This window comes from Lissotriton vulgaris, chromosome 12, assembly GCF_964263255.1.
Source record: "Lissotriton vulgaris chromosome 12, aLisVul1.2, whole genome shotgun sequence".
In the NCBI taxonomy this organism is placed as follows: domain Eukaryota; kingdom Metazoa; phylum Chordata; class Amphibia; order Caudata; family Salamandridae; genus Lissotriton; species Lissotriton vulgaris.
This window is the reverse complement of record NC_141700.1, coordinates 643,624,452-643,648,655: the sequence shown is the minus strand read 5'-3', so window position 1 is coordinate 643,648,655 and position 24,204 is coordinate 643,624,452. Positions and strand designations below refer to the sequence as shown.

The window sequence follows — 24,204 nt, the reverse complement described above, 5'->3', positions numbered from 1 at the left end:
ACGAGTCCAACCAGTCGGCTGCACGTTCAGGTTGATCAAAGAAATAGGCACGCTCCCGATATTCGATCCGGAGTCGGGCCGGAAACAGCATGGCATACTTCAGTCCCCGGTCCCTCAAGCGACGCTTCACTCCAAGGAAACCTGATCTTTGCCGCTGCACTTGGGGAGTGAAATCGGGATATATGGAGACAGAGTTATTGTCATACTTCAGGGGACCATGTTTACGGGCGGCCTGGAGGATAGCATCTCTGTCCCGGTAGTGAAAAAGCCTGGCGATGATAGGCCTCGGCGGGCTCCCCGGCTTCACTTGACCTCCTGGAAAACGATAGGCGCGCTCCACGGCAAAGAACTTACTAAGTCCTGCCGGAGCCAGTTGGGCGACTATAAGTTCCTCGACCAAAAGATCGGTCGCTACAGCACCATCGCCTTCCGGCACTCCGACAAGGCGTATGTTGTTCCGCCTGGCCCTATTGTCATAGTCCTCCATCCGCTTGAGCAGTAAGTCGTGCGATGCACGCAGATTGCCAATTTCGGATTGCGCCTCAGCCATGTCGTTCACCAGGCTCGACGTTTTAAGATCCAGTGCCTTCACCCGCTCATTTGTTTTGGCCAAGTCGGCCCGAATCAGAGTCACATCCACCGCCACCGTGTCTATTTTGGTCACTACGGCTTCGAATTGTTGACTCATGTCGGCCTTGAGTCCGGTAATGGCAGCCAAGAGGTCTTGGAGCGTCACTTCCGAAGTAGACGATGTGTCCGTTTGAAGTCCTTCAGCACCTATGCATACGGCCCCGGGGGAGCCTCTCGGCTGGGTGTAGCGTTCGATCATGTTCGACTGGATCGATCCCCCCCGGGTCGCAGCCTTCCGGCGTTTTTCGGCCTCCGCTTTCGTTGCCATCTCGCGTTCAGTGTCGGCCGGACAGCCAGGGGAAGTGACGAGAAGGTAGAAAAGTCTCGAAACTCCGATGCGCCACTGAGACAGAGGTGTCGCGGCCTCCTTGCCAGTCCAACGGAGGATAGTGCAGGCTGAGAGGGCAGCAGGCGAGGCAGAGTAGGAGGAGACAGGAACAAAGGGAAGGAAACCGAAAGTGAAAGCATTACACCTCCGGCGGGCCAGATGCCAGGCAGCCGTTGTTGTTCAATTACAGGTCGGCCACAGTGGGCAGCCGAGTCCCCGGTCGCGCCCGCGGGCAGGCCAGAAAGTTGCTAAGTTCAGAAAAATGGTCCCCAGGGTCCGATTTTGACCAGAAAAGGATCAGTAGCATCAGCGATGATAGCGCTGCAAAAGCCCGTCAAAATGACCAGGATAGGTGAAGGATGGATAAAGAAGGACGGCGCGGGTCTCGGGAGCTCTCTGCTCACGCGACCATCTTGGATGCCCGCGTAGCTCCTCCTCTCATGAATATGTATTGTTAACGCAGTGGCATATAGGCGCAAGTGGCGATGGATATAGACAATCTAATGAGACACGGTTTGGTGGCACTAGGAAATCTCACCGGGAGAAACTCTTGGATACACAGTTTGAATCAGCAAAGTTTCTTGCGTTGAGTGGACCATTTCCTTACCCTTTCTCCCTCTCTACCAAACATATTGTTTTCCTTTGCAAAACCCTTTCTTAGAGCTTTATAGAACTTTGTTTTTTGGTATTCCAGGAGGACAGTTTCTGGGACCACCCAGCAGAAGGTGATAAGGAACACCTAACTCTCCCAGATGTCAAAAATATACATTGACCTTGGGCTGAAAGGGGGCCCCCTGAACGTCTTTTGGGGCCCTTTTGTGGGTTACTGGGGGCCCCTATGAATCACAGGGCTCCAGGGGCCTGAATATGCCCCTGCTCCTGTTAGAAACATGGAACATGCCATGAACCAGGATTTAATCCGTTTCCAAGGTCCAATTCCTATGTCTTTTTTTATGTTTTTGATTTTTGGTGGGTTCCCCCTTATGTCCTGTTTTTTTTCTTCTTTTCAGTTGGGGTTCGCAGAATGCGCTACAGAGACCACCTACCCTGATGGGTGTAGAGAGATAGCAATAATCCATGTTGTCTAGATATTTTAATATATAATCTCTTGTGGAACAATTTTAAATCTCGAATGTTTTTTTCTCAGCAAGGGACAAAGTTAATTTTGTGTTAACATATGCAGCTGACTGGTCAATAACGACAATAAAACTTTCTTTATGAAACGCTACGATTGAAAACTATACTAAAGCAAACACATTTCAATGATATTTTGCACAGTTATTTTATTGTCTTTACGTATTCACAAAAATGATACATTTGTTCTGATTCGCCTTCCATTATAATGGACTTTTTTGCGAAGGGGTGTAGGAAGATTGAATTGTTTTGGGGAGCAGGATTTGACATGGCTCATCAGTGCAGAGAAACACGAAATTGACTTAAATGGAGCTTAAATGTAGACACCAGCCAAACAAGGACAACTGGGAACTGTTGCAATCTCAAAGATTCACAGGTGAGGGAAGGAAATTGAAAAGCAAGCTTCCCTATAGCCTTACTCATCAGCACACATGACCCCCACAATGTGCTCCATTGGTCAGCCTTGACCATCTTCAAAAAGCTCTTAGAAACTTTTCAGGCAATTAGCTGACAAGGATTGGTGGAAAGGATGCAAAGGCATACTGGAGTGTAGGGGAATTGTAAGATATTCCAATACTTGGTGTCTCTGAAAGGGCTGGGACAAGATCAGCCACACGAGATGCATCATTGCTGGCCAGGCAGGTCTTTCAAGATGCAGCTGCTGCAGAGAAAAGTCCCAGTTATTATAAAGTCCTGTCCACCTCTAAATGCAAGGAATAGTAAGTGGGTAATGCACAACTATCAGTTCAAAGATTTTGGTTCTCTTTACAAAGTGGATATAATCAATAATTGTCTGTTTGGTGGATAATCCCGCATCATACGCCTCAGTGAAATTGCTTTAATCAAAATAGTTTCGTTTCTGGTCCTTCTGGATGTTGGAAAAGTATTACTCCACACTTCCTGTCGCATTTGCACGTATTGAAGAGGCACATGTGTATTTCACAGTCGATTTTGCTGCTCTGAGGGAAAACAATTGAGCATCAGAGCAATTCAACAATCTTTAAGTTTGACAAAAGGCTCCCACGATCACCAAAAATACATTCATTGTTAGTGGTCACCCCAGCGCTGGGCCATCTCTCCTGGCGTCAGGCTCTTGCTGCTTTGGGGCACAGTGAGGGAAGGCAGTGGTGGTCCGGGGCCACAACCAGTGTCCTGGTGTTTGCAGAGCAGTGATACACGGGAGAAGGTCTTGGAGCAGCCCCGGCACTGGTACTTTTTGATGTCCGTGTGGGTCTGTAAGTGAGCGCGTAGATTGGAGCGATCTGCAAAGGCTCTTGTGCAGTGAGGACAGGCAAAGGGCTTCTCACCTGGGAAAAAAAAGACATACACAACCAGATCCGTGAATGCTAGACAATGACCAAATTCACACACCAGATGGCTGTTACAACCAATTTGCATATACATATATACACATATACATATATCATACAACACATCCTAAATCATCCAAACCGGCACAGTATTATAGGGTGATGAACCAGCGAAAAGAACAATTGTTACTTACCTGTAAACAGGTGGTTCTCTAGTATTGGTGTCTTTCATAGATTCACATGCTTGAATATTCCCCGTCGTCGGAGTGGGAGTCCCACGGTAAATAAAATAGCAATAATATACCAATAATATGTAAATGTAAAACATAACAGATGAAATACATATTAGAAAAAACAGGCAGTAAATGCCTAGACATAATTCCTCATAGGAAACCATGAATAGAGAAAAAACACTTGTAGCCTATTTCTGTCATTATGTTGGTCCAAACTGTAGCCAATCAGGCACCAGCAGCCCGTCAGAACCTTCTCCTCAGAGCTCAACACCTCAGATTTTCGTAGCACAAGAGTGACCACAGAGTGTATGAGGATAAGAGAGCCTCTGAGGGGAGGAGGGTGGGTCGCATGTGAATCTATGAAAGACACCAATACTGGAGAACCACCTGTTTACAGGTAAGTAACAATTGTTCTTCTCCAGTATTAGGGTGTCTTTCATAGATTCACATGCTTGAATATAGAATAGAAAGCAGTAATATCGGAAGAAAACTTCCCAGTCATGATACACATGCATAGACTTATAAAAACCAATATGCGTATAGTCATGCAAAACATACAATAATAAGGCAAACCATAATGGAGGAGGGAAAACAGAGGCTCACCTTATTGAAAAAGACTGCGAAGCACAGCCTGTCCCACTGCAGTGTCTGCTTCGTTGATGGCACCCAGGCAGTAATGTTTCGTAAACCTGTGCCTGCTTGACCACGTGGCTGCTCTGCAGATCTGATGCCAGTACAAATAAGCGTTGGTCCGAGTTGCAATGTGACTCATGTACAATATATAGTCTGTATCATATCAAACTGACACTCACCACATAACCATTTATCATGGATGAACTCGCATTTATAAAAAGAAATCAAAAAGGTAAAGATTTCTATGCATTTATTTCTGCATAGTCAGTTATTATGTCTTAAACAGAATTTTAAGGAGCCAGCCCTGGCCCACCCCAAGACGGTACAGATGCCAACCGTTCTTTGATGTATGTAAATCCTTTCTTATTATCACTAATGTAACTGAGTTCACTCACCCTCTGCTTAGGGTAACTACAGCCTCCACATTATTCTTGTAGGCTCACCCTTCTCACTGTCCTGAGGAAGACCCCAACATGAGGCAACAATTACCCTTCTAGCGTACTTCGGGGGTCGAAACGTAGACTACGCCATCCCAGCACACCATAGGACACAAAGAGATATATTAATTTGACCTATGTGTGATGCAACCTTGGAACCTTGTACATGTTGATTGTAAAGGCGTTTTTTGATTTTAACGTGATGTCTCTAAAAAGTCACACCACCTTTACCCGGTCCCTCACAACCTTCACACTTTCCCTTCCCTTCCCATTGAGAGCACTCTGAAATGTAATGAATTAATAATTGCATTCAAGTACTTCTGTCTGTTTTGAAACATTTGATACAACTAAGCTGATTAATGTACGCAAATACCACTTTTGCGTGAACACTGACTATGCAGAAATAAATGCATAGAAATCTTTACCTTTTTGATTTCTTTTTATAAATGTGAGTTCATCCATGATAAATGGTTATGTGGTGAGTGTCAGTTTGATATGATACAGACTATATATTGTACATGAGTCACATTGCAACTCGGACCAACGCTTATTTGTACTGTCATATGGACCCAGGTCCTTGAGTTCTAAGGGCCTACCCCTTTATTACTCATACTCTCTGAGCAAGAGCACTCTTGCGAGGGTTTTTGTCTTTCTTTTCAAATTTACTGTACACTTTTGATTGATTCTATTTTGTGTATAGTCAGGGCTTCATCAGTATGGAACTTGAGACCCTGTCTTATACTGAAGATTATATAAGTATAAGTATAAGTATAAGTATAAACCGTTTTGTAACGCGCTCTGTTACTGGTGAGTATCCTGGCACGAGGAAAAAGACAGAAGGCAGAGAACAAGACATCGGGGGATCCTCCTAGACTGCACTCTTGAATAGGTGAGTTTTCAGGTGTTTTTTGAAAGCAGCCACTGTCGGCGTGGAGCGTAGATGGAGAGGGAGGGCATTCCAGGCCCGAGCCACCACAACAGACAGCGACTGGCCGCCCAGTCTGGCACGTTTAAAACGGGGAAGGGACAGTTTAAACAGAGAGGCGGATCTCAGGGTGCGTGCCGGGATGTACCTTGTGAATCTCTTTCTCAAGTACGAGGGGCCCTGGTCATGAGTTGCACGAAACGCCAACACCAAAGATTTGAACAGAATGCGTTGCGCTACGGGAAGCCAGTGAAGCGAGCGCAGCTCAGTGCGAACGCTCTTCCACCTGGGGATGTTAAATAGCAGGCGTACAGCCGCATTCTGAATAATTTGGAGGCGTTTGACCAGGTATGCCGGAATGCCAAGAACTTGATTGGGGAAGACACAGGAACTGCTTTCCTTACAACCAATAGCGCCAGTGTAGACTACTCTCTCAATGAGAAGACAAACAAACTCGAACGTCTCGAGAAACAATTGGTACGAACCAAATTGCATGGACATTTGCTAACAGGGTACTTGCGATCGAACATCATCCCAACCGGACTACAAGTACGAAACGAACCGGCCATCTTCGTTGACAATCCTAAATTTAAAGAGGGTTTCAGTTTTGTGGCCAACAACTGCTCCCGGCACTGGATGGTGCTGAGAGTTGAGACAGCGAAAGATCAGGTGGAACAGCTCACTAAGGAAATGGAAGACCTCAAGGCTGAGATTACAAGTCACTCAGCGTTTGCAGATGCAAAGGACACTTTGGAAAAGCTGAAAAAAACTCTGAAGGATTTTGATGTGGAGACTCAAACCAAGAAATTGGATAAGCTTGCCAAAGACATTCAGTATTACGATAGAAAGAAGACATACCCCTACCTACAGCCAGATTATTACAGACAAGATAACCAGGGTCGCTTTTCAAACAGAGGACGTGGCGGCTACAGAGGCACATTTACCAACTTGTGACCGGACCCACCTCCCCCGCCATCTAGAGGAGATAAGGGCTGCGCTCTAGGCAATCTAGCCCTCCCGCCATCTTGGACTATTTAAGGGGCGATCTGTTTCCTACTTGCAAACCTTGCATTTGTAAAATTGCTCTCCTCTGAGGCGGAAGCCGGAGGACTCTTCTTCTATCCTCTTTTTTAAAATACGCTAACACGCTAAAACGCTTTAAAATATTTTCTGAAACTGTGATAGTCTGCGCACAAGGCTCTCACTTTGTGTATTTTTCAATACATACTGGTTGTAGAAAATTTGTTTTTACCTCTGTGACCAACGCGCGGTGTTTAGCGCGTTGCTCCAGTCACCGATAGCAGAGCTAGCTAACTCGGTCACAGTCACGTGACCGGACCCACCTCCCCCGCCATCTAGAGGAGGTAAGGGCTGCGCTCTAGGCAATCTAGCCCTCCCGCCTTTCCCGCCCCCTCGATGCATAAAATAGGAGGTACATCCCGTCCGCGCAGCGGGCGGGCGCAGCCGGAGGCGCGCCAGAGGCAAGCCCGTCTGCGCCCGTCCGCGCCGGGACCGGGCCGAGGGCCACGACCCCTGTCTCACAAAGGGCAGAAAGGGCAGAAGCTGTTATAAAATAGTCTAATCAAAGTCTTCTTGCTCTTAGGCCACCTGCCAGTGCTAGCTGTTTACATTTTAATCCCTTAGAGATCCACAAGAACCCCGCAATTACATGTCCTCATTGCAATTTCACTATTCCTCCTCTTTCTAACATCAGTTCTACAACCAACTCTCAGGAGGAAGGAGTCAGCATATCCATAGCTCTCATCAATGTACGCTCTCTTGGAAAGCATAGGCAGGAAGTTTTTGACCTCATTACTGATTCCAAAGTAGATGCACTATTCCTTACGGAAACCTGGACTGACGGTACCTCACAACCTGACCTGGCTATCGCAGTCCCAGATGGATATAAAGCCTACTGTCAGGATAGGCCCAAACAAAGAGGAGGCGGACTGGCCATAATAACCAGAGACTCCTACCCTGTCAGAATAACCCCCATTCCATCCAACTCGTGTGAAGCCTTGCAATTTGCTATTAATTTTTCTCCCCAGTTTAATTTCAAGGGGATTCTGATATATCGACCCCCTGGATCCAAAACGGCATTTTTATCCAGTATTAATTCCATGATGGAATCTGTAGCTACAGAAAGTGCTTTTACAATTCTAGGTGATCTAAATTTTCACCTAGATCTTACTCACTTAACTGACTCTGCCACTCTTATATCTGATCTCCAAACCTTAGGACTGAAACAACGTGTCATGTCTCCCACCCACCAAGCGGGCCACATTTTGGACCCTATTTTCTCAAACCTTGAAGGCATGCAAATAACAAACATCTTGCCCATGCCCTGGACGGATCACTACGTCGTTTTCGCAAAAATAATCACGCACAATCAGTGCAGTAACAGACCAGTTCCTGTGCCCAAACAGTCCTTTAAAGATTGGAAAAATTTGAACCATGACCAATTAAAACTAACACTTGAACTTACCCGTCCTACATTGTCCCCGGAGCCTAATTCAGCTCTTCAGCAGTTTTACACCTGGGTAGGCCAGGCTATGAATCAATCAGCCCCCACTAAAGAACGGTCCAGTAATAGATCTAAACCAACTGCCCCTTGGTATAATGACAAATTAAGGGCACAAAAACAAATAAATCGCAATAAGGAACGACAATGGAGAAAGAATTATGATATCGACAGTAAAAACACCTACAAAGAAGCATTGGCGCTTTATAAAGCCATGATAACAAAAGCAAAGAAGGACTACTATAGCGACCAAATCAAGAACGCTAAAAACTCCAGTAGGCAACTGTTTCAAATTACCAAGGTACTGTCAGGTAACTCCCCTGATCTTACTCCCCCTCCTTCGCAATCATTGTGTGATGCTCTTGCCTCATTTTTCTACACCAAAGTAGATGATATTTACCAGGCTTTTGCTTCTAATCCACCCTCGCGCACAGGCAGTCTCCCTATCCCGCCCCCTGCAAACACATTCTCTAGCTTTCAACCAGTTACCCCAGATCACATAAAAGCCATACTGTCCTCCATCAAATCAGGATCTTCCCTGGATCCCTGCCCAATTTCAGTACTCCGGCCGGTAATGGAGGATATCATTCCAGTGGTCACCCAGGTCTGCAACACCATTCTTCTATCAGGCAATTATCCAGACCCCCTCAAAAATACCTTACTAAAACCCTTGTTGAAAAAACCTTCCCTTGATAAAAGTGAGTTCAATCAATCAATCAATCATTGACACTTGTAAAGCGCGCTACATACCCGTAGGGTCTCAAGGCGCAGGGGGGGGGGGGGTGCCGCTACTGCTCGAACAGCCAGGTCTTCAGCTTCTTCCTGAAGGAGAGGTGGTCTTGGGTCAGGCGCAGGTCGGTCGGGAGGGAGTTCCAGGTCTTGGCGGCCAGGTAGGAGAAGGACCTTCCTCCTGTAGTCGCTCTTCGGATGCGGGGGACGGCGGCGAGGGCGTGGTTGGCTGATCGGAGGTGGCGTTTGGGAGCGTAGAAGTTGACTCGGCTGTTGAGGTAGCTCGGGCCTTGGTCGTGTAGGGCTTTGTGTGCGTGGGTGAGGAGGCGGAAGGTGATTCTTTTGTTGACGGGGAGCCAGTGAAGGTCTCTCAGATGTTCGGAGATGTGACTGGTTCGTGGGATGTCGAGGATGAGTCTGGCTGAGGCGTTCTGGATCCGCTGGAGTCTCTTCTGGAGCTTGGCGGTGGTACCGGCGTAGAGGGCGTTGCCGTAGTCCAGTCGGCTGGTGACGAGGGCCTGGGTGACGGTCTTTCTGGTCTCGGTGGGGATCCACCAGAAGATCTTCCTTAGCATGCGTAGGATGTTGAAGCACGCCGAGGAGACGTTGTTGACCTGCCTGGTCATGGAGAGGGAGGAGTCCAGGATGACGCCCAGGTTTCGTGCATGGTCTGTCGGTTTGGGTACGGTGCCCAGGGCGGGAGGCCACCAGGAGTCGTCCCAGGTGGAGGGTGAGGAGCCCAGGATGAGGACCTCCGTCTTGTCCGAGTTCAGTTTCAGGCGGCTGGTCGTCATCCACTCGGCTACCTCTTTCATTCCTTCGTGCAGGTTGGCTCTGGCGGCGGCGGGGTCGTTGGTCAGGGAGAGGATCAGCTGGGTGTCGTCGGCGTAGGAGATTATGCTGAGGTTGTGTTTGCGTACGATGACCGTCCCATTGCAAGCCTCCCTTTCATGGCGAAAGTGCTTGAAAAAGCAATGAATTCCCAGATTTCCGAGTTTATAGAAAAACATCAGCTCTTAGACAACACCCAGTTCGGATTTAGGAAATTCCATGGGACAGAGACAGCCCTGATTAAAGCGGCCGACGATATCAGGGTAATCAGGGACCAGGGGGGCACAGCCATTCTGGTCTTGTTAGACCTATCCGCAGCCTTCGACACGGTCGACCACACCATCTTGGTCGACCGGGTCGAGGGTTTTGGAATCTGTCACACTGCCAAAAATCTAATCGCGTCCTTTCTTGCCAAAAGAACGCAGGCAGTCATCCTAGGACCCTTTCAATCGGCCCAACTCTCAGCCCCATGCGGTGTCCCTCAAGGCTCATCCCTGAGTCCGACACTATTTAATATCTACGTGTCGGACCTTGCTAAAACCATCAAAGCACATGGGATGAGCCTAACCTCTTACGCCGACGATACCCAACTAGTGTTGGCAATCAAAGGGGACGGAGATCAAGTGGCCGAACAATTCAAGAAAGGACTCCTAGATATAGGAGATTGGATGTCAACCAACTGTTTAAAGTTGAACTCTGACAAAACAGAGGTACTCATTTTTGGAACCCTTCTGCCAGCATGGCCTTCGAGTTGGTGGCCTGACACCTTTGGTATGCCTCCTATCCCCGTTACCAAAGTCAGGAACCTTGGCATCATCTTCGATGATGCCCTAAATTTTATGGACCATGCCAATAAAACGGTGTCTTCGGCACATCTAAAGCTTAAGATGATCAGGAAAATACACCCTTTTCTACCTGAATCAGCCATTAAGACACTGGTCACATCTCTTGTTTTGTCCTCCCTGGACTACTGTAATGGTCTCTTTCTAAATGCTCAAGCCAGAGTCATTATCAAATTGCAGACCATTCAAAACGCCGCAGCACGTTTGCTTGCTGGCAAAACCAAATTCGAATCCATCTCCAATAGCATTAAAGACCTTCACTGGCTCACTGTGCAGAAAAGAATCCAATTCAAAGCTTTATGCATTGTGTTCAAGGCACTTAACAACCAAGGCCCCCAGTTTTTAAGAGACCAACTTCAATTGCACAAACCTTCCAGAGCCTTAAGGTCAGCCACCCTAAACCAATTAGTTACCCCCCGTACCAAAACTGTCACCTGGGGCAATCGCCGCTTTCTGGTGGCCGCCCCCAGGCTCTGGAACACTCTGCCTCTCAACATCAAGCGAAGTTCCACCCTCCTTCAATTCCGTAAGCTTTTGAAAACCTGGTTGTTCACTCAATAGTCAATCAGCTCAGAGGCATTTACAAATAATTGGTTTACAGCGCCAAGACGCCCACGGGTATAAGCAGCGCTTTAGAAATGTTAAAAATAAATAAATAAATAAACTTCTCCGACTCCTCCTACAGCGGAGAAAGTGAGAACGAGCAGAACCCGCCGGGTGGCAATTAACAACAAGATCAATGGTACCAACCGCCCCAGCAACATATGAGTGGACCCCAATCGCCTTTTTTAGGAGACACCCAATGGAGACCACCGAGAGGGAGAGGCAGAGGAGGGGCATGGAGTGGGTGCTCCAACAGAGGCCAGGACCAGCAGAACTGGGACGGTGGCAGACAACAAGGCCAGAACACCAAACAGGTGAGATTCCAACCCGAGGATCATGGAGAGAGGAGTACCAGGAGGAAGACCTACAGGTGGTAACGGGGGGACCCCCGAGGATAAATCCTAACACCAGTCCCATCATAAATCTGTCCAACCACACACTCACACAGGAGGAGACAAGTATACTATGTAAAGGACTATAATTCGTACCCACTTCGCATCCAAACAGATTTAACATACAAGCAGAACTCACCAGATTCTTTAGAAAGCTGAGATTGAAAAACTTCTTCACTAACAAACCACCACCGGCCATGACGGCCTTTACAAATCTACGACCTCCCTCTACCTTCATGCCCAATATGGCATCCGTCTCCCATAAAATATTGACTTATGAAAGTGTGGTATTAAGGGACGTTCTCAAAGCATTAGGAAACAGGTCCTATGTTAAACACAACATCACAGCAGGAGAAAGGGCAGCTTTGGAATCACTCAGAAACAACAAATAGGTAGTGATCAAACCGGCGGATAAAGGTGGATCCATTGTTATGCTCAATACAGAAGACAAGACAGAAATCTATTCACAACTAATGGATGGCATCAGCTATAGAACGGTGACATGCGATCCCACACAGGAAATACGGAAGGAGATCCAGTTACTCACACAAAAAGCTCTAGAGATGGGATTCATCACTAACAAGGAACTACAATACCTCAATGTCGAGCAACCAAGGGCACCTGCTATTTACGTACTACCTAAAGTACACAAGAACCCACTGAAGCCACCTGGACGCCCGATCATTTCAGGCTGTGGGTCACTTCTAGAACCACTATGCAAATATGTGGATGTCTTCTTAAAGCCACTTGCAGAAGCCACTCCCACTTACCTCAGAGATACAATGCAGGTCATCAACTTCATAGACCAAACGCCTTTCAATACAAATAATCAAATCCTGGTGACAATGGACATTGTCTCGCTATACACTAGCATACCCCAGAGACCAGCATTAGACTGTATTAAAAGAATTCTTGAGAGACGAGAACAACCGGTGACAGTCCCTACTGAATTCATAGTGGACCTACTAGAAATTGCGATGACAAAGAATTTCTTTGTGTTTCAGAATAAATTCTTCATCCAAAGCAAAGGAGTTGCTATGGGCGCTGCATTCGCCCCAGATCTGGCAATTCTGTATATGTCTGAATACGAACACCACTGCATCCTGGCACAAGAAAATCCATATCGTGACATGATCTCCACATGGCATCGATACATAGATGATGTCCTGATGACATGGACAGGTGATGAAGACTCCCTGCACGCCTTTTTAGAATGGTTGAACACCCAATCGGATGACATAAAATTCACAATGAACATGAGCAAAGAGTCGATTGACTTCCTTGATGTTAGTATTAAAGTGGATAATGAGCATCTCTACACCACACTCTTTAGGAAACCCTCTGAGAGAAATTCACTTTTGAGATACACGAGCCACCACACGAGGGGATTAAGGGACAACTTACCCTTCGGCCAATTTCTCCGAATACGAAGAAACTGTTCCCTCAAAGAGGACTTCTTCAAGGAATCTGATGACCTGATCAATCGCCTTATAGACAGGGGATACCCAAAGCGCCTTGTAAAAAGATCACGTAAACGAGCCTGGTACCAAGACAGACCATCTCTATTGGTACCCAAAATACGTACCGCATCTCAAGAACGTATGATTTGTGTTACTACATTCTGTACCAAGAGCAACGTAATACGTAAAATAGTCAACAAGCACTGGCATCTAGTTGCGGACACTCTTGACAGCCCGGATCCTCCAATGCATGCATTCAAAAGGGCCAAGAGTGTAAGGGACCATGTGGTACGCTCAATGCTGGACATTCCACAGGCACCCACTATACAAAGACTATGGAACCTTCCAGAAGTGGTGGGCCACTTCAAATGTACAACATGCAAAGCATGCCCTAAATGCTGGGAAACCAAGCAAATGGTGTACAACAATCTCACTATAGACCTAAAATCCTTCACCAATTGTAATACAAGCGGAGTTATCTACGCTATCCTGTGCCCTTGCAATCTGATGTATGTCGGACAGACTAAGCAAAAAATAAAGAATCGGATATTTCAGCACTGTAGCAGAATCCGCTGCTCCACAGCTGGAGCCCCCCATGTGGAACATTTTAAAGAACACAACCACACCCTAGAATCCATCAGATGGCTGGTACTGAAAAAGATTTCATTGGGACCACATGGAGGTAACTTGAATACCATACTTAACATCAGAGAATGCAAATGGATGTACCTATTCAAAACCATCAGCCTAGGGCTCAATGAAATGGATGCTAATTTTGCCCAAATGGCTGGTATAAACTCAGAATGATCGTCCATTAACGTACCGATGAACACTTTTTCCCTTACCCCTCTAAATGGAGGACAATGTACAATTTAACCTATTGCTTGACGTTGGGCCTTAGCACCTAAAGATAACCGCCGTTCAGCACTTACCCCTCTTAATGGAGGACAATCTATAATCTATACTTATTGCTTGATGCTGGGTTCCACCACTGTAAGATAATCACTACCATGTATTGTTTTCCCTTAGAAACAATTATGACATGAAGGTTATACTATCACACGTATACAAACCAAGCTATTAGGACGTGTACTATCAGAGGACAATATTCATCTATAGTGATGACTTGTATAGCTATAATGTGGGATATAATCATGCGTGTGATTTACCTTTGTTAACACTGTCACAAATGTCATTGTAACGATGTATGCCTTCAGTGGACAATGCTCAGTGTTACGTACCCCAGAATATACTGTGATATATGTTAATCAACTCTGTGAATATATCACCCTTTTAAACATGTAGGCTTCAGGTACTAACATTCTAGACATACAATTGCCTTTACACAATCATGCATTCCCGTAACACCAACATTCTCTACAATTAATGACGAGGCAAACTCGACTTTGCACATACTCCCTTAACGATTCAGTCTACCATCCTTTTTAGACACTCCCTGGCTCACGCCCGACGCGTTACACGAGGAGGGCCCTTGTAACCTAACGCGATTGGCCCGTGATGACGAGCCCCCTTTTCTAACCAGTACTCAGCGGCTGCACCGCGAGTTTCTCAGATGCAGCCAGGAAACCCAGAGGACTGATCGCTGTCACCGCGTCCGAGTGAGTAACTTTGTCCTTGTCCGTGAACCTGCTAAGTACCCTGCTCTGACAACAACCCGAGTCCTGCATGGTAATCTTAAGCGGCACCAGTTTAAATGTCCATCCACCTTGCGATTTTTAATTCCGAGCATGTTGGATAATCAACATTATTCTTTAACGGCGCTTCTCTAAAGAATCCTCCCTACTTGCACGTTTAATACACTGTGCACAACATTTCGATTTTCGAACATTCTGACCCAGCGCGTATTCGCTTGAGTTCTGAACACATGCGCTCAGCCACTTATAGCGCATTAAGCTCCGAGGCATTTATAAGACGTACCCTTTAAAATGAATCCTCCCAGCAATATGAGCCCCTCGTGACCTCCAATGGCTTGTCCATCCAACGCGCACAGATCAATCCCCACACAATATATCTAAGTGGTGGTTTTTCGATCTTTCCTACACAGCGCGCCGATTGATTGGAAACACCAGGACTAATCCCTGATATGATGCCTACGCTCCAGTAAGGATCAGTCTCCAAGTAAGTTCCCCTCTCGACACTAATATACTGCATCTAGCAGCCTGGTCTAGCTAGTTACTGAGCCCCAGTCTCTACTTATTATGTCTTAAACAGAATTTTAAGGAGCCAGCCCTGGCCCACCCCAAGACGGTACAGATGCCAACCGTTCTTTGATGTATGTAAATCCTTTCTTATTATCACTAATGTAACTGAGTTCACTCACCCTCTGCTTAAGGTAACTACAGCCTCCACATTATTCTTGTAGGCTCTCCCTTCTCACTGTCCTGATGAAGACCCCAACATGAGGCAACAATTACCCTTCTAGCGTACTTCGGGGGTCGAAACGTAGACTACGCCATCCCAGCACACCATAGGACACAAAGATATATTAATTTGACCTATGTGTGATGCAACCTTGGAACCTTGTACATGTTGATTGTAAAGGCGTTTTTTGATTTTAACGTGATGTCTCTAAAAAGTCACACCACCTTTACCCGGTCCCTCACAACCTTCACACTTTCCCTTCCCTTCCCATTGGGAGCACTCTGAAATGTAATGAATTAATAATTGCATTCAAGTACTTCTGTCTGTTTTGAAACATTTGATACAACTAAGCTGGTTAATGTACGCAAATTCCACTTTTGCGTGAACACTGACTATGCAGAAATAAATGCATAGAAATCTTTACCTTTTTGATTTCTTTTTATAAATGTGAGTTCATCCATGATAAATGGTTATGTTGGGAGTGTCAGTTTGATATGATACAGACTATATATTGCACATGAGTCGCATTGCAACTCGGACCAACGCTTATTTGTACGGTCATATGGACCCAGGTCCTTGAGTTCTAAGGGCCTACCCCTTTATTACTCATACTGCAGATCTGATGCAGCAGCACACCGGCGAACAGGGCAGTTGAAGACGACATCGCTCTGGTCGAATGAGCCCTTACTGAAGAGGCTTGCCTGCCTGTTGATGGCAGAAAGCGATGGCCGAGGAAACCCAGCGAGCAATTGTAGGTTTGGTAACTGGACGCCCCTTGTGGAATCGTCCATAAGCTATGAACAGTTGATCAGCTTTACGAAAAGGGGCTGTTCTGCGGATGTAAAACTTTAAGCACCTTTTAATGTCCAAGGAGTGCAAACGCTGCTCCGCTGGAGACTGTGGATTAGCAAAGAAAGTCTTCAGGAGAACAGGTTCGTTGATGTGGAAATCTGAAGGCACCTTAGGCAGGAATGTGGGATTAGTACGAAGCACTACACAATCAGGTTGAAACTGCAGAAATGGAGGATTTCCAGTGAAGTCATGTATATCACTTATGCGACGAGAAGATGTCAGCGCAAGAAGAGCAACCTTCCAAGTGAGAAACTTCAAGTCCGCCTTGTGTATAGGTTCGAAAGGTGCTTTCATAAGTTGTGACAACACGATGTTAAGGTGCCAAGTAGGTGGAGGGCATCGAATCGGTGGGAACTTGCGAAATAATCCTTTGAAAATTTTGGCGTATTATTCTGGTAGAACAAAGAGAAGTGACGCCATCCTGACGGAAGCGGGAAATTGCCGCCAGAAAAACTCTCAAAGTTGAATGCGAGAGTCCAGACTGAGCAAGTTGTAGAAAGAATGGAAGGAGCTGCGCAGGCGTGGAATGAATGGGATGGATCCCAGCAGCTGCGCACCAATGGCAGACTCTCTTCCATTTAAGTTTATAGGTTTTAACCGTTGACGGAGCTCTAGCCTGTGCAAGTAGGTCTCTACAGTCTGGTGGGATGGCTAGGGGTGCAAATTCAAGGTGCTCAGGTTCCAAGCTGACAAGTTCAGAGAGGAGGGGTCTGGATGGCAGATCTGACCCCTGTCCATCGTGAGAAGGTCCACCCGAGGATGAAGACGAATGGGCTCGCACTGGGATAGGAGAAGTAGCTCTGAAAACCACGCCTGACGAGGCCATCTGGGGGCGATCAGAAGAATGTGGCAAGGCTGTCTCCGCATTTTCCACAATACCCGAGGCACCAGAGGGATTGGAGGAAAAGCATAAGCAAAGAGATTGCACCAAATCGTCAAAAGGGCATTGCCCTGTGATCCTCGGTGGGGATGCCAGCTTGCATAAGAGGGGCATTTCCGGTTCTGTGATGTAGCAAAGAGATCCAGCAGTGGTTGCCCCAAGCTCCGAAAAATCAGTTCGAGTGATTGATGGTGCAACTCTCACTCGTGGGTCGATGACGTGGACCTGCTGAGGGAATCTGCTAGGATGTTGGAAACTCCTGGTAGATGGACTGCGGTGAGTGTGACTTGATGACTCAGAGCCCAGTCCCAGATCGACTGTGCCAGATGCGACAAGATTGGTGACTTTGTTCCACCCTGCTTGTTAATATAATGCATGCTGGTTGTGTTGTCCGCCTGAATAAGGACTGACTCTCCTTGGATCAAGAAATGAAAGGACATGAGCACCAGAAAAATGGCCATCATCTCCAGCCTGTTGATGTGCCAGGCTCTCTGAGGCAAAGTCCACTTGCCCTTCATGGACAGGCCTTGAAGATGAGCACCCCATCATTCCAACGAGGCGTCCGTCGTCAGAGTCAGTTCCGGAGTGATGGAAAGGAACGACGACCCTGTCGAAAGATTGGATGGCGTTGCCCACCATTTGAGGGCCGCTCTCATGCGAGCGGTGACACAGACTATGTCGTTGAAGGAACCGGTGACCTGTCGCCACTGTCCATCTAGTTCCTCTTGAATGGGACGTGTCCGTAATCTGCAATTTGGGATCATTGCAATGCACGATGACACCATTCCTAGAAATGATTTTAATAGTCAGACAGAAATGGACTGTCTTGCGCGCAAGAGAGACACCAATTGAAGAATCTTTTGTTGTCGCTCCCGAGATACAAATGCTTTTGCTAGAGCCGTATTTAACGTGGCCCCTAAAAAGTTCTTGCAGGTTGCTGGATGTAATTGGGACTTGGCCACGTTGATGGATAGACCGAGGGAACGAAACACCTCCTGGCAAAGGTGAGTGTCCTGAAGCAGCAGTGTACGAGACTGAGATTTTAGGAGACAGTTGTCCAGGTAAGGAAAAATCTGTGCACCCTGAAGACGTAGATAAGCTACCACAGGAGCCAACACCTTTGTAAAGATGCGAGGGGCTGAACGTAGGCCGAAAGGCAGTACTTTGAACTGGAAATCCCTCCGTCCCACACGGAAACGTAAATACTTCCGATGCCGCGGTAGAATAGGGACATGGAAGTAGGCGCCTTGGAGGTCGATAGTTGCCATGAAATCCCCCACTGAGAGTAGTCGTAAGATCTCCACCAGCGTTAACATGCGGAAGGATTGGCACTTGAGATATTTGTTGAGTGCTCGTAAATCCAATATCTGCCTCAATCCAGCGTCTTCTTTATGACAAGGAAAAAACGGGAATAAAATCCCATTCCCCTTTGAGACTTTGGTACCACTTCAACGGCACCCTTCTGTATCATAAGACGAACTTGATGTAAAAGTTCCCTGATGTGTGATGGTGGCGGGCCGGAAGGTGGGGTGGGCGGAGGAAGTTTGACGAACTCCAGAGCGTGGCCTTTCTCTACAATGTCTAGAACCCAACGGTCCGAAGTGATGGAGGACCATTGAGAACAAAACAGAGAGATTCGACCTCCAACTTTTTGGGGTAAAGGCAGGTTATTGTCGCTTGGGAGCAGATCCCCTGTAACAAGATCTCCCCCTGTAGGTTTTAGAAGACTGTTGTCTTGAAGACTGCTGCTGTTTGTTTGAATAGCGTTGGTTGCCTTGGTTGTAGAAACGGTACTGAGTATTTCATCCTCGAAAAGTGGACGAGGTGCTGCTTCCACATGCACCCCGAAAGGGCTGTTTCCGAAACTGTACAGTTCCTAGAGAGCGAGCAGTGTCCGTGTCTTTTTTAATGGACTGAAAAGCTTCATCAACATGAGCCCCAAACAAAGACTCGCCGTCATACGGCATATCGAGGATCTTTGCCTGTACTTCCTGTCGGAAAGATGTGGAATGCAACCAACCTTGTCTACGTAGAACCGCTGCTCCAGCGAGTTGCGGGAAACCAGTGCAGGCGATGTCAACGGCAGAATCAATTATCTCCTCCAATGTTCTCTCCCCTTCTTGGAGATGTTGCAATGCCTCCGCCTTTGAAGCATCCGGAATTAAGGCTACATAAGCTGTCATGTCCGCCCACATTTGACGGTGGTAAAGCCCCAAAATGGCCAAAGCATTGGCCACTCTCACTGTGGTGGAAGCCATCGTAGAAAACTTGCGGCCTATAGCATCCATGTGACGACCTATGCGATCTGGTGGGGCAGTAATAGCCGATGCAGGATTCCGTGAACGACGCGGAGCTGCTTGTGTAACCACTAAATCGGGTTTTGGCTGTCCAATGAGGCACGCTGGAGTGCCAACAGGTGCCTTATATTTCTTTTCCAGCCTGGGCATCTGAGCCGGAAGTGTATTAGGGGTCTGCATCAATTTTACTCCTTCGCCCAAATAAAGTCAATTATAGGCACAGTATGGACTTGTTTGAAAGGCTGGTTTTTAAAGTCATAGAGAAAACAATCTTCCTCTCTTTGAACTCTAGGCAATTTGAAGCATTGGGCTGCCCTGTCCATCAACAGATGGAAATTCGCAATATCTACAGGAGGAGAATCCCCTGGTGTGGCCGGAGATGGGGGACGGTGTTTGGACTTGATAATTATCCCACTCCGCCATATTGTCATCCTCATCATCATCACAAACCTCACCATCTTCGCGGTCAGGAGAAACCTCATCCTCATCATCGGCATACACAGTTGTGTGTATCCGAACAGATGTTTGAACTTGAGGAGCAGAAGCAGGTAGAGGTGCCAAAGGAACCGAAGCCGGCCTAGTAACCGGTGGCAGAATAGCAGGGGCTGCAGGCACTTGTGGAGATGGCAGAAAACGTCTGTTGTAGTCGTCCAACATATGTTGGAGATTAGAGATAAGCGACAAGGGTAGCGTTTTCGTCGTCGGAACGACTGTCGACGGTCCCGTCGACACAGAAGCATGTTTTTTCACAAAAACATGAGCTGAAGATGCAGTAGATGCCTGAGAGCCAGGTCTCGTGGGCGTGGATGTAGTAGGCAGAGGTGAAGACACCGCAGGAGCTTGAAACGGCGTAGATTTCTGCTGGAAATACTGGTCTTCATCACCGTTACTGTAATCTGATTTGGTCATCAAATGCCAAGATGGACTACGTGCTGCTCTAAATGATTCGGGAACATCTTCCTCCGAGTCCTGTTCCGAGACTGTGGCAAACAAAGGCGAGGGAGGCTGTGGATCACTTGAGATGGAAATCTGGTCCACAGGCACCTTGCGGCGTTGGTGAAGAGATTCAACATTGGCAGAGCCAGTGGACGACAATGGCAACATTGGCAAAGAGGCAAAAGTAGAAGTAGTCGTCGATGGAGCCACACTGGCGGCATCCGTTATAGTCGACGGTACCGTAGTCGACGGTAATGGCGTCGACGTTGCCTTCGTCGACGAAGTCGACAACGAAGATGACTTCTTTTTCGTGGACAGAGCAGTCGTCGACGGAGTCGTCGATTGAGCGGCCGTCGACGGAGCGGTCGTCAGTGTGGTCGAAGCGGTCGTCGAAGCGACAGTGTGGACGTCGACAGTGAGGACGTCGACTGTGTGGACGACGACGGTGTGGACGACGACGGTGTGGACGACGACGGTGTGGACGACGACGGTGTGGACGACGACGGTGTGGACGACGACGGTGTGGACGACGACGGTGTGGACGACGACGAATGTGATTTCTTCACACCCTTCGTCGACTAGGACTTGGTCGTCGACGGGGAAGGCTTCTTTGTCAACGGCGATACAATCGGAATAACAGACAGCACAGTCTTGAAACTAAGCGTAACTTTTGTCGACGCCGATGACGTCGACGAGACAGTCGTAGACGATCCAGAAGCAAACAACATCATCACCATCATCGTCGATGATCCGGAGACGGCAGATTTCGTCGTCGGAACGACTGTCGACGGTCCCGGCGAAGCAGAAGCATGTTTTTTCACAAAAACATGAGCAGAAGATGCAGTAGATGCATGAGAGCCAGGTCTCGTGGGCGTGGACGTAGTAGGCAGAGGTGAAGACACCGCAGGGGCCAAAGAGAGGGACATTTTCTTTTTCTTGATGAAAGGTGATGGCAACTCCTGCCCACTACTACGTTTAGATACTGCTTGGGAACAACCAGAAGTGAAACTTTCGGCATCAGAAAGTACACCATCCTTGTCCTTGAGTCTCTGAAGCCATAACAGAAGGCGGCCTTCCCTGTCCTTTAGAGTTTTTGTGGAGAAAGTTCTACAGAACTTACACTTTCCCACTTCATGGTCGGGGTAAAGACAGTAAATACACTTACTGTGTGGATCCTCTGAATAAAGACGCAGCTTTCCACAAGAAGAGCAAGGTCTGAAGAGAGATTTCTTACTTGTAGACATTCTGAAAAGCACAGGAAAACCTGAAGAAACTGAGAAAACTGAGCAGAGCTCAGGGAGACTCCCTTACACACAACGTGCGGTAGAAAATCTGAGGTGTTGAGCTCCGAGGAGAAGGTTCTGGAGGGCTGCTGGCGCCTGATTGGCTACAGTTTGGACCAACATAATGACAGAAATAGGCTACAAGTGTTTTTTCTCTATTCATGGTTTCCTATGAGGAATTATGTCTAGGCATTTACTGCCTGTTTTTTCTAATATGTATTTCATCTGTTATGTTTTACATTTACAGATTATTGGTATATTATTGCTATTTTATTTACCGTGGGACTCCCACTCTGACGACGGGGAATATTCAAGCATGTAAATCTATGAAAGACACCCCAATACTGGAGAATTGAACATAGATAACAGCCAGAATTCAGATTAGACCAGCCTTAGGGGAAATATGTGAATCTACTTGATTTCACATAAGTGCAGGAATTGAAAAGATACATTGAACAAAATCCGGTCTACATTTTCCTTTATACCAGGAAGAAAACGGAGACTATGGAGAACAGGAAGGTGACCCTTAGGAGAGCAGATACATCCTAGAGTTTAGAACACTCTTAGAATGAATAGAACACATTACAACGCATGCTTTTACTTCACGTTCTATTATAACGAGTTGTTACAACGCAATACCTTTACATCATATTTAGTCAATTAGTCAGTTCCTGGACAGTGAAGTTCATAGGCCCTGTATGGATGTCAGCACTTATGACTCAGTGAGAAATATCTCCTGGTGACAGAAGACAAGCCAACAGTTGTATGCTTCTTCTAGGTTTGGATGTGAACCTAGACCTTCTGCTCTGATGAACTTCAACAGAAGATTGCATAACGTTGTAAAATAACAGAGGAGAGACCTAAGGACATCGTATTTTAATCGTCACTTAAAACCAGAAGTTGAAGGCCAACCCTCATCCCCAGTTCCATCTCTGTAAGTAAGGAATGGAACAACTTCAATACAGACTCAGTGGTCCGAGCTATGACAACAAGGTGGTAAATCAAATCTTAGGACAGCTCTGGGGCCATTGCACTCTTGGTTTGAGCCACGGCAAATCCCTTAAAGAGGTATGCTTGGCACAAGCGGGAAATATGCAACCTATTATGATAAATGCATTGTTCCCTGCAGGGCAGCACATTCTGTGAAATATGGAGGGGGTGCGAGGGGGCGTGACTTGGCCAGCTGCAAGATGGCCGCACTCTGAAGGGGCTCTGCCGGCCAAGCTTGAAAATCAGACATCATCCCGACGACAACCATACTGTTACTGCCTTCTGACAGCATTTCCTGACTCCGCGTCTCTGGTGGAGTGGATTGAACCCTCCCCAGTCTCTTGGCAACAACTGGGGTCCGAGAAACATTGCCCGTCGCTAACGCTAGGACTGCGCACCGAGGCCGGACGGGAGTGGCCCTCCTCCCTCATCTCCCTAGCGGGGCTCCCGGTGCTCTCTTCTGCCTGCAGGACGACGGTGGACTTGGTGCCGTGAGGTCGGGTGAGTGACACCGTTGTGGCGGCCATCTCTGGCGGTGTAGGGGGTTTACGAGCTGCACCGCCCGGCCTGGACCACTGTGGCTAGGGTGCCATTTTCTCCCCTACTCGGTTGCACTACACGGCAGCCGCGGGTGCCCAGGCTCGGTGACAGGAGCGGTGAACCCACCGAGTCTCCCTGCTTACGAGGCCCCAGATTGGCATGCGTCCCACAGACTCCTACCTAACTTGGTGTGCAGGGTGCCCTCGCCACTGCTCTGCCCCGGATCCAACTGACTGCGGCCTGAGGCATATGGGCCCCCCACCACTGGCGACTGGAGGTCCATTTGCTGCCCTGGGGTGCTGGGCCCTGGGCCTCTGCTTGACTTGCCTCCTGTGCTACCCAGGTGGTCTCCAGCTACGATACGGCACCGCTTTGGCTCCGTGGGCCGGCTCACGATTCGGGGCATTGCCTTGTGAACCTCCTCTGCGACTCATCTCTGCAGCCCACCTTGCCTACTGCTCTCTGGCCCCTGCTGTGGGTACCTGGAGCCATTGTGGATCCTGGGATTATACCGGCCTGGAGCCCTACTTGCCACCCTCCCCTGGAATTGGGCCTGCTCCCCTTCGCTGGCCGCACCACTACAGCCTGGGGCCTGGGTTTCACCTGTGAGATTTCGACGTGTCGCTACCCCTGGTCTGCACCTCTGCATACAGTGACCTCACTTCTGCTACTCTTCTTAATAACACCGTTCTTTCTCCGTTCCACGTCGTTGTCCAATAGGGAGGCATTTGAGGCACTGAGGAGTTACCCTGCACTTCTTCCTGTCTTCCAGGCCTTCCGCTCATCCCCGCCACAACTGGCCCTGCGGGGAGGGCCTCACGCCGATGTATTTCCTTGCCTCTTTATGGTGTTTGGTATGCTCGCTAGTCTCCCCCCGTGTCCTCTGATCGGGTGGGGAGCGGTGCTGGTGGAACAATCTTTCCCTAATGGCGTTCCACCGTCCATGCTGTTAGCTGCGCCTCTTCGTCACCATTCCTGCGCTCACTGCTCTTGGAGGCCAGCCGTGACAGCCCTCACTGATTGAACCACTGACTGT

At 47.7% G+C, this 24,204-nt stretch overlaps 1 protein-coding gene across 1 annotated transcript in view; it reads right to left on the bottom strand.

Annotated features, from left to right (window-relative positions):
* Positions 1 to 2,230: 2,230 nt before the first annotated feature.
* Positions 2,231 to 24,204, bottom strand: part of SNAI3 (snail family transcriptional repressor 3) — a 78,675-nt gene continuing 56,701 nt past the window's right edge. The window contains exon 3 of the mRNA XM_086946538.1: positions 2,231 to 3,399. Within this exon, the coding sequence (XP_086802664.1) occupies positions 3,140 to 3,399 (260 nt within the window). The 3' untranslated portion in view covers positions 2,231 to 3,139. The remainder of the gene's footprint in view (positions 3,400 to 24,204) is intronic.